The following is a 12990-nucleotide window of genomic DNA, read 5'->3' as shown; positions in this document are numbered from 1 at the left end:
GCTTGATCTGTGTTTTTTAAAAAAGCAAATATCCATATACTTGTATAGAATGAAGAGCATTCTGATGACTTTGGAGCTGCAGCTCTGTCATCCTTAGATAAGCTCTATTTCCACAACGACATACAGGGATAGTCCTCTGTGAATCTCTGAAAGATCTGTTCGGAAACTTCACTAGGGACTTGAGCTTGTCCTTGCACCAAAAATAGAAGTGTGAGCTAGTTCCTCCTGCTCATCATGAATAGTTATGAGGCAGTCAGCGGTGCTCTATTAAACAGCTACGAACCCAAATGCAGGCTATGCTTAACAATAAGGCATCCACTGTCAGACTAACATAGGAAACAAGCTAAATAACTGCTGGGCGCCACTGCAATTGGCACAAGGCTTAGAATATGATTAAACTTTATGAGCAAAGACAATCAAAGCTGGATGTAAACTCTTCCTCCTCAAAGGACTGGGTGCTGCCCAGCTCTGCAGCAGGAAGGCAAGAAATGGCCCAATAACCCTTTAGATTCAGGGGCTAATTGTTCCCCCCTCCCTCTGCATTTGCTTTCCCCTTTGCTCACAACACACTACCCTTCCCGCCACCACAATACCCATGTGGTTCGCTCCCTCCCCTCCCTCCAGACTCCATGCACATACAATCTTTTCAACAGCCAGGCTGGCTATGAGAACTCATGTTTCCTCCCCTAATTCTCCACTTAATTCTGTCTCCTCAGCACCGACTACTCTCTAGCATACATTTAATTGAATTTTCTTATTCATTATCTGTGTCTCCCACTGGAATTTAAGCTGCACAAGAGGTATTTTTCATCTGTTCTATTCCCTGTGTATCTCTGAATGCATGTGGCCAAAGTAAGTAGGTGCTGAGCAAATATTTGTTGAATCTTGTTGATTAGATCATGCTGTTTTGGGGGGTACAATGCAAGCTGAGTGACATGTCCCAAAGACTTTCCTTGGGCATAATAATATTCTCATTCTAAAAGGGTTGTTGGGTCCCAACTACACTGCTTGTTTATCTTAATGTTGTTGCCGTATTTTATAATCCTATTGGTATATGAAGGCTGATTCTCCAAATATTGTAACAGTTGGTCATTGGGAAAGCAGCAAACCTTAAAATAGAAAAAAAAGTTATTTGAAGAAACCTCATCTGTGACCTGGAGAAAGATTCTGAATGTTTTCACCATGGAAACAAAATTGCATCTTTTATATGATATGGGATCATGCTACACATATTAGTTAGTTATCACTAAACTATAATCTTTCTCCATCCATTTGCTACCTGGTTGCCTGATTAAAATGTCAAGAGAGCTGACCTGGGTTCATGCAGACGGTATTTCTGGGCTTAGCCAATTAATTATTTGCCATTGCTACAACTCTTTAAAGTCTTGAGATTTCTTTCAGCTTTGTGGAAAAAAAATAGTAAAGATGTCTACACATTACCTTCACTACCAAATATGATATGGAGCATTCTGTAAGTATAAGACAACAGGGTCATATTTCATTGTAATAGTTGTTTTTTTAACTCTGTGTATAAAAATATGAACATTAAAAAAGCTAAACAAATTTAAATTCTCAATTTGAACCCTTCTCTACTTACAACTAGCTCTTACCAATACTGGCTGGTCTTTGGACATTAACCATGTGTTGGTTAGCACCTGAGAACAGGCTAGTCTCACCTCTTAGAAGGCTGGTATTAAAAAAAATAATTCTCCCTTAATCATATAAAAGGAAAATCCTTTCTACCTGGGCATGGTGGGTGAAGTCTCTCATCTCTTCTCTGGGGTGATTTGCTTGGGTGAAAGATGAGTATCTGGAAGCCTGAAGCCCAGCCATGGGAGATAGCCCCATGTAGGGGCCCCCTGGAGGGCTCCAGGTTGCCTATGTTTGTCCTACTATCACACCTGTCTGTGTGGCCCCAGGACATCTAATCCCACTGAAATATTCACAGATTTCTCTGAGGAACATGGTCAGAAAACACGTGTTACCTTCACCTGGATCACAGAATGGTAAAGCTAGGAACAATCTCTAATAGTGTTTTGATGAGGAAAGTAGGACTCAGACAGGGACTTGCCCAGGATCACAAAACCAGTATTAGAACCTAGACTTGTGGTTCCACATTCTCACTGCCCCAGCCTGCTAAGTGCTCAGTGTCCCAGGAAAGCAGCAGAGAAGATCAGGCACAGCAATTCCATCACCTTCTCTACACCAGTGCATAAGGCTTTCCTGAGTCACATTTGAAACATGATTGGCCCTAAACTTACCAGGTAGATGACAAGGTCTTTTGTTGCTTGTCCCATTAACCTGTCAAACTCAGACTGAACTGATCCTTTGTGATGAAAAGCGTTGCCTTTACTTCTAAATTAATCCCACAAAAATTTACCTATGTGAGCATCTTGGAAATCCTCTTCCTTTTTCATCACTTTTACCCTTTGAAGGAAAACCACCCCAACTACCTTCAGGGGGAGCAACTGCTAGTTTGAATTTTCCTAATTTCATGTTGGCCAGATCCCATGCATATAAAAGATGTAATTTTGTTTCCATGGTGAAAACATTCAGAATCTTTTTCCAGGTCACAGATGAGGTTTCTTCAAATAACCTTTTTTTTTTAAGGTTTGTTGCTTTCCCAACGACCAACTGTTACAATGTTGGAGACTCAGTCTTCGCGTAACAATAGAATTATAAAATATGGCAACAACATTAAGATAAACAAACAGTTGAGTTGGGACCCAACAACCCTTTTAGAATAAGAAGAATATTATTATGCCCAAGGAAAGTCTTTGGCACATGTCACTCAGCTCACATAGTACCCCCAAAACAACATGATCTAGTCAAGAAACCCCAAGTACTTGCTCAGCTCCTACTTACTTTGGCCACATTACATTCCAGGGATTATACAGGGAATAGAACAGATGAAAAATATCTCTTGTGGAGCTTAAATTCCAGCGGGAGAGACGGATTTCCAGACAGGTATCCAGACTTTTGCAAGAGCATGGACTCACAGCATTTCATATGGACTTCCATAATCTTCTCATACAAGTGATACCCTTATGAAGGAGATTATTTTACTGGCTATTTGCATCTCTGAGCTCTCTGAGCTCCAGATTCCCACTACCAGCTCTCTATTTCACACTTTCATTGGATGCTTAAAAAGCATCCCAAACTAATATGACCTATACAGGTTTTCTCATTCCCATTAACATCCCCTCTCCTATGCTCTGCAAACAATAAAAAAAGAGTCCATATCCTGCATATATCTTCTTAATCTTGGCAAATGGCACCTACATCTATCTAATTGCTTACACCAAATATTTCAGAGTTATTCTTCATTCTTCCATATCCTTTACCTACAATTCACATTGTTTATAACATACAGTTTGGCTAAACAAAGATGTCTGAGGGAAGTGTAATCCATGGGCTGATGAGAATGGACTTATGCGTCTTCAAAGATACTGGTGATACGGGACATGGGCTCTTTGTGAATAATAAAAAGCACCAATTTTATATGCAAAGGTAGGGAGAGAAGGTAAAACCAACCTTCGAGGTGGGGTACGGAGTGGGAGGAGATACCACACCCCATCCTCTTTCTCTCCTACACTGGACATCCTAAAATGTGACCTCAAATTCACTGTCAGGGTTCCTGACATTTTTCTTATCTGGTTCCTAGACTCTGATGATTCTTTTCAATTTTGGTTTAATTGTTACAGTATAAAAGGCTTAAAATGCAAATATTGTGGTATCTTCTACAGCTGTAAACATTCACTTACTTATTCAACTACTGCTAGTCATCCATCTACTTAACACTTGTGAGTGAATCAACTACATACAGTGCTGGCACTCCTAACACGATGATGTCCTGCCGGAGTAGGACTTCCAAGACCAGACAGGGGACAGATATTTGCAGCAGAGGCAGCTGAGTCCCCTACTTGGAGGAGCCCCAGGCACTGAGGGCAAGGAGAACCTTTCCTGGTCAGCCCACTGCCTTGCAAGAGGGCACTGCACCCCACATTTCCTTTAGTGGTTTTCTTTACACTCAGCTAACTCTGCTAGGAAGACTGGACCTAAATGTGTTATATTTGGGGGAAAGCAAAACCAAAGGTATTTACTTATAATGCACCATTTTATTCCCAGTTTAAAGGGAAACATTCTATTGGTTGAGTCCAATCAACAAGAAGACAGCCTGTGGCCTGGAAAAAACTGTATTATTTGGTATCCGTAGATACCCAACTAGACATTACATAGATACTTTGGTACATAGCATGGAAATTATATGTTAAAAAGAAAATGTCTTATCAACTTTAGGCTGTCATTTAAAAAAAAGCATTAAGGCAGCTTGGAAATTGTTCTTTTAAATATCATCCCTGGGATGCTAGGTCTTGTTCTTACCTCATGAGCATTTCAGCTAAACTCTTTGCATCTGGGGAAAGAAAGTTAATATTAGTACATGATAAGCAACTCATTAACATTTAGGCATTTATGACAAATTCTACAGAGTCAGATGGCGACAGTCAATTTAAAGTAATTGTATACCTATATGACCACCAATAAACAAAAAATTAGTGGGTTCTTTTTATTTCTTCTACAAGGGGTATATAGATACAACTGATCCTTGAAAAATACATGGGTGAATGGTTAGGTGAGAGCCCATGTACAACTTTTGACCCCACAAAAATTAACTACTAATTGCCTACTGTTGACAGGAAGCCTTACCAATAACATAAACAGTTGGGTAACACATTTTGTATGTTACATGTATTATATACTATATTCTTACCATAAAGTAGCTAGAGAAAAGAAAATGTTTTTTTCAAATTGTCACAAATTTTCCAATATATCTATTGGGAAAAATATGCAAATAAATGGATCCATGCAGTTCAAACCCATGGTTTTCAAGAGTCAATTGTGTATATATATATAAATTATAAAAAGAGCATAACGCATAACACTTAGGGGCCATAAAAATTCTCAGACACCTATTAAATGTTTCATTACAACCCTTTTATTTACCAGTGTTCAAAAACCCAATTTATTTTCAGTAGTTGGAAAATTAACATTTTGAAAGTCGTTCATTTATGTAAACTTTCTACTCTTTTTGCTATCAAAATACGAAAATTACAAAGCTCATGACAGCACAGGTCCCTTTAAAAAGGCATTATTATTGCACTGTAAATTGCTTAGGTTGATCAGAGATGGACATGAATTGTATAGCACTGTGTCTAGAAATGTTCTTATTTCAAGCTCAGAAATAAAAGCTATTCTTTGTTTTTTTTTCTCTGAGGACACTGTTTATCAAGACCTTGTTATCACTTCTGACAAAAGAAATCCTGCCTAAAAATGATATATAAAGTAATTCTGCTCTTCTGGTGGCATTGCTTTGAAATTCTCATTTCCCTTAAAATAGAATTTGTTCTTTTTATTCTGTCCTGGCAAAAATAAAAGTTTCCTTTCCTAGAACACAAAGGCCTTCTTTCTGTGTTTCTTTCATTGTCCTCTAAAAATTCTTGTTGTGAAAAGTAGTGTTCACTGAGCAGAACTTTCCAGAAATGGATTCAGCGGTCTAGGTGACTGGCTATAAAATGAAGAAATCCTATACTGGAGCATTTTCATCTCCTCTTTCATTTCTGGGTTTAAATGCAGTTGCGCCCTGTCAGTGAGCAGCCTGCTATGACTGAGGGGTGTGGACGCCAGCGGATGACCACCTGCGGGCTGGCACCCCAGGGCCAAGGCGCAGTTCGTCAGCTCCGCTGGCTCCCACTGTAACCTCACAGAGCGTCTCAGTGTGGGAAATGAAACAGCTCCCTGCTACCCTACCCATATGGCAAAGCAAGGAAAACCAAGCAGAATTTAATTTCCCAGCTTATATCTTTATATTTATCTGCAATGACAAGGTAAATGTGAGTTTCTTCTCTTCCTGAATGATTTAACACATGCAAAGGAAATACACACACGTTGCCAGAAGCGTGGGGTCAATTAGCTGTATGTAGCAACAAGCACTGGCTGGTTCAATACACTAAAAAAGAGGGAAGCGTTCCAAGGAGTAAACACTGCCCTTCTGCTCACAATCGGAAGGTGACTCAGACTCAGACGTCTTCTGAACAGACCTCTCTTTCCTCAATTTGCCCATTACTATCTTCTTTTTCTGTTCCTCAAGTGAGTCATCGCGGTTTTCTCTCCTGGGTTTTTATTTGCATATCACTGCTCTAAAACTCCAGCTTCCGAGTGAGGACAGAGCTCCCTCAAACACCGAGGCCTGGGCATTATCACGCCCTCCCTCAAATACCGGGACGCGGGGACCCAGGCGGGTTCAGCCATTCACTGCAGCTGAGTGGGAATCCATGACGGTCTAACTCGCTGGCACGGGTGAGGGGCTGTGAGGTCGGGGTAGAGGGCTGCAGTGAGGGCCGTGCAGGGGAGCAGGTGACACCGTAGAGGCGCCTGCAGAAGGCAGGGGCCTGCCAGGTGTGGAGGGGCTGGCAGAGGGGTTGCAGGGAGTCCAGGGAAATGGCACCGTTTGGGATCTGCAGGGCTGGGTGTGTGGCAACACAAGTGGCAGAAAAGGAGTCTGGAAGGACTTGGGGGCAACAACTCGAGTGGAGCTGAGGTGTGGGGCTTTAAATCTGCTGGAGGCTTTAGTATATTACAGTTAGTGGGGGACATTAGGGGAAGCTGTTCAAGGCAGATTTGGAGTCAGATTTGGGAGAGAGGTCAGGACCCCGGCCTGAGATGGGGTCGGGGTCTTATTCGTACTCATACAGGGAGAATGGTAAGAGATGGCAAAATCTCAGACATGCTTTTGTTTAGGGCCGGGAAGAGAATCTGGGACAAGTTAAGAACATTTTTAAAAATCATGGACTCACAGAATCTTGAGAGAATTGAAGATTTTCAAATCAGCCTTCGATAACTGTGCGTCTCCCACAGTGTCTCGGGCAGCAGAGGGTGGGGACGCTGCAGGGACGGAGACGGGGGCGCTCCTGTGTCTCATCCCACCCCAGGACAGGTCTGCCTGCCGGCAGGGATCCTTCCCACCGCCCCACCCACGTCAGGAGCTGCTATGCTTTGTTCTCTCTCCCATTCAAATCTCATTTACTAGGCAACAGCCCCCTGCCCGTCTCCCCAGCTCCAGTCTCTCGGTCCTTAACGCACCTCCGTGCTGCAGGCGGTGGATCTGACACCCCCCCTCCCCGCTTCCTGTGTCACACCTGCGCCCTAGAACCCTCAAAGGGGCATCCTGCCAATGGGACCCCTCAGCTGGGAGGAGGAGCCTTTCCACGGCGGGGCGCGGGGGAGCTGTCTTTCCACTTCTGACCTCTAACCCTCTTTCCAATGTTCTGCTCCTGCACTCTCCGCAGAGACCCCTGCGACTCGGCTCCTATAAGACGGTCCTGTGTCCCACCCTCCCAGGCAGACGCGGCTCCCTCTGTGCTCCTTCCCAAGCCTCCCAGGGGAAGTCGGTGCCCTGGTTCTCTGGGCTTCCGTGGACCTCTGCACCATGTCACATGGCCGTTCCCACTTTCCGTGGTGACTTCCTGTCTGGCCTCGTCACCTCCCCCTGGGCCTCCCACTCCTCCTTGTCGCCAGCCCAGCTCAGCTCCTGGTAGACAGTGAAAACACACAGTTTTCCTGAGGATACATTTAACGGTGAGAAACATCTCCCTTCTCTGGTGTTGAAATCCCCTGGTGTAATTTCTACTTGGATGTAACCAACAACACCTTCTGGAACCATTTGCAAGCAATTTGCGTATTTCCATGCAGCTGCCATGGCTGCTGCTTGGCGTCAGCTTTATCTTTCAGGTTGGGGTCTGATTTTCTCAGCCACTCCTCAGATGGCATAATTTCTAGGTAATTCTCTGCTTGGGACTCTCTTCTGTGAAAGAACTGTGATTTCTTATTGTCCTTTATTAAATGAGGCTGAGCACAGAACTGGCAATTTTTTGATCCTCTCTTTCTCGTACACCGGTGAGAACACAATGATCCCTGCATATGTTGCAAATGAATTTTCACAACTTATGTAGACTTAACAATCATCCCTATTAAATCTGTTCCCTAGGTTCCAGGCTTCCAAACTCTGTTAATTTGGATTCTTCTCCCTAATACGTGCATTTTCCCACCTGCATTTGTGCCACTTCAAACATGCATTCAGCCTGCCTTTCAGCTACAGCGTGGTACTTACCCCCTTATCAATCACTGTCAAAATGCAAATGGAGTTTGTGGAGGTCTTGGGTGGTCTCTATCATTTCCTGCTTGCTCACAAACTGCCCTTTCTATAAACGAAACTGATTTATTTCAATCTACAGCTTCTAGAATCTGTTGTTTCCGAAAATGGGTATGAAATATTATCTTCTCTAATATTTCCCATGGGAAAAAAGCCTATTGCTTCAGTGGATTATCATAGTGTTTATTGGGGCCCATACTACACTGCTCATCATTTAGACTTGTGTAATAGTTTGTTGTAAACATGGTTTACCAGTAAGGGATTGAAGTTATTTTATGCAACATTCCCTCTCATCCCCCTATAATGACTAGGACACAGTAGGTTTGAAAGAATAAAACCATTTAAAACATCAGGAGCTCTGAGTATTTTCTCAAACAACCTGAGTCTTTCTTTCCTCTCTCCCTCCCTCCCTATCCCCTTGTCCCTTCCTTCCTTTTTTATAATTCTTGTTCCACACTTTCTGGTTTGGACAGCACTTCTGGTGTACATCAGAGCCAAGCAGATGTTGAGTCGTTCTTCTTTCTACCTGCCATCTGTTAAAATGAGAGAGCCATCTCAAGCCTGGCCTTCTTACCCAATACAGCTAGAGAGCCTCTTGTGTTGCCTGCCAGTTTTTCACAAAGTTCAGCTCAGTATTAGACTCTGACTTTGGGACACCTTTCCTAAAGCCCCTTGCTACTACTACAGTACCATCCCTGGCTCTATGTTCTGCAATTTAATCTTCTGGGCTGGGAAATAGTAGAGAAATACCCCCAGAATAATTTAGTGACATTGAAACATGGAAGGAGAGAGTTTCACAAAATAACATTTGTTAAGACTCTGAATGTGCTAGAAAATGACAGTGGAAGGGGAATTTGGTGACCTGAAGGTAACTGGTCATCTGCCTTCAGGAGGGCAGTCTCGTTGGAAGGGCAGGAGTAGAAGCGAGACTGAAGCTTCAGGAGCTGCTGGGAAACAATGTAGACGAGGATGGAACAGTCTTTCATGAATTCAGCAGAGCAGAGAGTAGACAGAAGGGCAGTAGGTGAAGAAAAGCAATGAAGGAATATCTTTTTTTTTTAAATATAGGGGAAACCTATATTTAAGCCTATATCTAAGGTGGTGAATATAGAGTTACAAAATGAATACTCCAAATATTTCCGATGGGCAAAAATAAACTTACGTAGCAGCTATTGAGTCCGTGTTAATATATTTTCTGACTTCATGTTTCATGGACCAACTTTTTAAAGCTAACTTAATATTGATGGGTTCACTTATTTCTCTCTTGAGTCTCCCAAAGCATTAAGAAGTTTCATGGGATGAGAAGTGGGTTAGGGACGTGGGCTCTCCTTGTTCTGCCCTATGTAATACAGGATTTCAAACAAGTTCCCTTCAGTTTACATGTAATATCAAGGTTATACTTGATCTCTTTGCACAGCTGTTGAGCGCCTGAAACAAGACAGCCTGCGGTGCATTGCTATGGGAGAGGAAGAGGGGAAAACGGAGAATGCTTGCCCTCTGCTGATGAAGACATGGCACAGGAAGTTCCTGGGCAGAGGCACGCCCGCTGGCATCGGCACACACCATGTGCTCCTGCCTAGTCCCTGAGTTCCTGGGGACCACTGCTTCCATGTGGGGTTGGCACATGGTGGGAAGGTTCTTCCCGAGGCGGCACACGCCGTGCTGCGGCAGGGGAGAGCACAATCCCCAGGACATACCTGTGCCAGCGCTGAGCCTGAGCCACCCCATGTCTCACATGCCCAGATGTTGCCCATTCATGGCCATGTGGCTACATTTTCATTTCTGAAGTTCTACTTCAGTAAAATGTCACATGCTTAGCAGAACACCTCCAATGGCCAGTCACACGTACACACTCTCAAAAACAAAAAACCAGTTTTGGGGGAGCTGATTTTACTCGGCTCTGCCATCTGTCAGAAGCTCTGTGCAAGCTTCCTCGCAGCAAGCCCTGCTTTCCTGTGGCACTGCCATGGGTCTCAGGAAGTAGCTGTTTCCACAAGGGCTGTACACCTGCATTTACATCTCTGGAAGATGACGAATAGGATTTCCAGTCACCAGCACATTCAAATGAAAGCTGATCCAAAAGCCATGACAGAATAAACATCCAAAGAAGAAAACCACGTCTGCTTGTGACCTGAAAAAACCGCAAATACAAACCCAGGCAGAGCAGAGCCCTGGGCAGGGCGAAGTGCTCACCTCCTGTTCCCCACCGCCCCTGCCCCCTGGGCTCGGCCCTGCTGCCTCCCCAAAGTTCCTTTTCTCCCCACTCCTGCACAGAAACCCTTTACTTAGTTCTGTCAGAACAAGTTGGAAGATTTGAAAGGATAACTTCAGTAATGAATAAAAGCAAAAGAAAAAAAAAGAGAGAAAGGAAAGAAAGAAAGGAAGGAAGGAAGGAAGGAAGGGGAGAAGGAGAAAACGCACAGCACAGAGCTACAGTTTAGAGTGCAGCTTCTGATCCCATGAAGACCACAGTTTGGGCACTTACCTGACTTGGCAATAAAGTCCCTGGGTGCACATTCCCCATTTCGTCACTAACAAACACTGTCAACTTCTCACATGTACTGAAGCTCTGCACATGGGTGCCTTGGCTGTCTTTATTTAATTTAATCTACCTGAAGTCTATGTGTCACTGGGCTCTTGCACGCACACCCCTCTTTCTTTAGATTTTTAAAGTCCAAACTGATGTTGGGTCTTAACAAGTGAGAACACTTAGCTCATTTACAGTGCAGATACGTGGCATATTAGAGCATGGAATACGAGGACGATTCCGCATGGCCTACCCCTGAAAAACTCCTCTTCTAGAACCACAAGGCCTGATTCTCTTTGGGAATGGCCTTCTGGAACTGATCAGTTTTATCATATTAATCTGTTTCAAAGCATGTTTAAAATAAATGTTTCTGATCAAGGGAAGAAGGGCAGTTTGCTACAGAAGCATGGTCAAATCTTGTATCACCCATTGATTTTTATCTTTATATTATTTGAGGTCTTAGAAGAAGCTTTTGGGCCTGGCAGGCCAGCTGACCCCAGCTGGTTAGTGCCAGCATAACTTTGCTCCCTCCTGGGGAGACTTGCATGAAAGGAAGAGGCTCTTAGTGATCCTGGGGTCGATTACTTGACAGGGGACTCAAATGTTTATGAGATCGGGGCAGCTAGCATCGTGTGCACAGCCAGGGATTCATTCTGTAACCTTGCACTTCAGAGGATTTACAAGTGGGGAAAAATGAGGGCATCATTAAAAGCAAAATGTGGCTTCTGAACTTCTGAATAAGGTTAGAGATTTTTAAAAAATTGTGGCACTTGCAGACAATTTAGGCTTTAGGAGGTTGCTATGCTCTAAAATTAGAAAGTACTCAGGAAGGAAGAATATAGGTTTGCTAAATTTTCTGAGTCCCATTTTCTTTCCTTTTTTAAACAATTTTTTACATAAAAGAACGTTATGTTACATTCACCTAACTAGGTTGCTTGTCCATACGGTAAAACATACCCTGCTTACAGACATCTAGTAGTTTCCAGCAATCAAACAAGGTCACAATCTGAACATGACCTGAGGCAGTAGCTAGCAGTGTTCACTGGGAACCCCAGTGAGTATTTTTTTGTAATCCAAATTTTCTTTTTTCCAGTTTTGACCCTGGTCGGTGGTTGCTCCAGCAACATTGAACATATTATTACAAATGTTCTTATTTGGGGCAATAAAACTATTATATGAAGCAACTGTTTCTGATGAACGTGTAAATATATTTGAACTCATTCTAATCCAGGCACGGGATCTTTGCCTTATGTGATCAGGTTATAATTGGGTGATTCCTCCAGTGAGCTCTGTTTAATAGACAGGCACCAACTGCATTCAGTTCTGGGGCTGCAGTTTCCCTCCATGAGCGAGTTGGAAACATTTTATGTCATTAATGAACATTGTAGTGGCTCTGTGGGGCAAAAAGGTAAGGTCTTTTGGGGGCAAGGCCTGGCTTTTCAGTACTTGCCCTTAATAATCCTAGCCACTTACTCTGTCCTTTCATTACACACTTTTCACAGTTATAGAAAGACGACTCTGTCCCTTGTAAGCCTTTACTCACTGCCACGGAGTGCTGGCTTCTGTAGTTCTGGAATGGCATCTTAGTAATTTATTTTTCTCTCTGGAACCTAGCCAATATCTTATGATCAAATAGAAATGGTTAATAAGAACATTTTGCTGTAGGTGTTAAAAAATGTTACACCTGGCACATGGTAGATAATCAGCAATGGTTTGCTGAATTGAATTTATTTCAGTGCTTCCACACTAAAACTTGCCATTAGGAAGCAGATGGGGTTGGGTGCCCAGGGCTTGGTATTATTGCTGCCCTCTTGTCAGGCTCTTGATTTGGAAGTTGAGAAGCCTTTATAAGCACGTACAAAATGCAAGCCTGCAAATGCCTTGCACAGCAAGCTACTTCTCTGGAAATCTTCCCTCTTCAGCCTCTATCCTGAATACATGCTCTTCACTACAGCCCTTATTTTCTTCCTACTGAACCCTTGTGCTGTCTCTATCTTTTCTCTGCCCAAAGAAAACAAACCCATTTCTGGGGAGTGAAAGACCAAACTCTTTGATGTATGTATTGCTTTCTTTACCAAGACCCACTACGAAATACTGGTGTCTACAAGTAGAGATGATAACAAAAAAAATGCCAGTCCCAGGCTAGTTTCTGGACAGAAACTTTGTGAAGCAGTAAGTAGATTACAAGGACCTAAGAATGAAAATAAAGGAAGCATGGACCAGTTAGCTGTCTAACCCAGACGTGGCAGTAAGA

The 12990-nt window shown here is 43.1% G+C and overlaps 1 protein-coding gene across 2 annotated transcripts in view; it reads right to left on the bottom strand.

Annotated features, from left to right (window-relative positions):
- Positions 1-12990, bottom strand: part of DSCAM (DS cell adhesion molecule) — a 718205-nt gene that overhangs the window by 33824 nt on the left and 671391 nt on the right. For both annotated transcript variants that reach the window (XM_073231316.1, XM_073231317.1), the window contains exon 28: positions 4384-4414. In XM_073231316.1, the coding sequence (XP_073087417.1) occupies positions 4384-4414 (31 nt within the window). The remainder of the gene's footprint in view (positions 1-4383; positions 4415-12990) is intronic.

Source organism: Manis javanica, chromosome 3, assembly GCF_040802235.1.
Source record: "Manis javanica isolate MJ-LG chromosome 3, MJ_LKY, whole genome shotgun sequence".
In the NCBI taxonomy this organism is placed as follows: Eukaryota; Metazoa; Chordata; class Mammalia; order Pholidota; family Manidae; genus Manis; species Manis javanica.
This window is presented reverse-complemented; position numbering and strand designations above follow the sequence as displayed.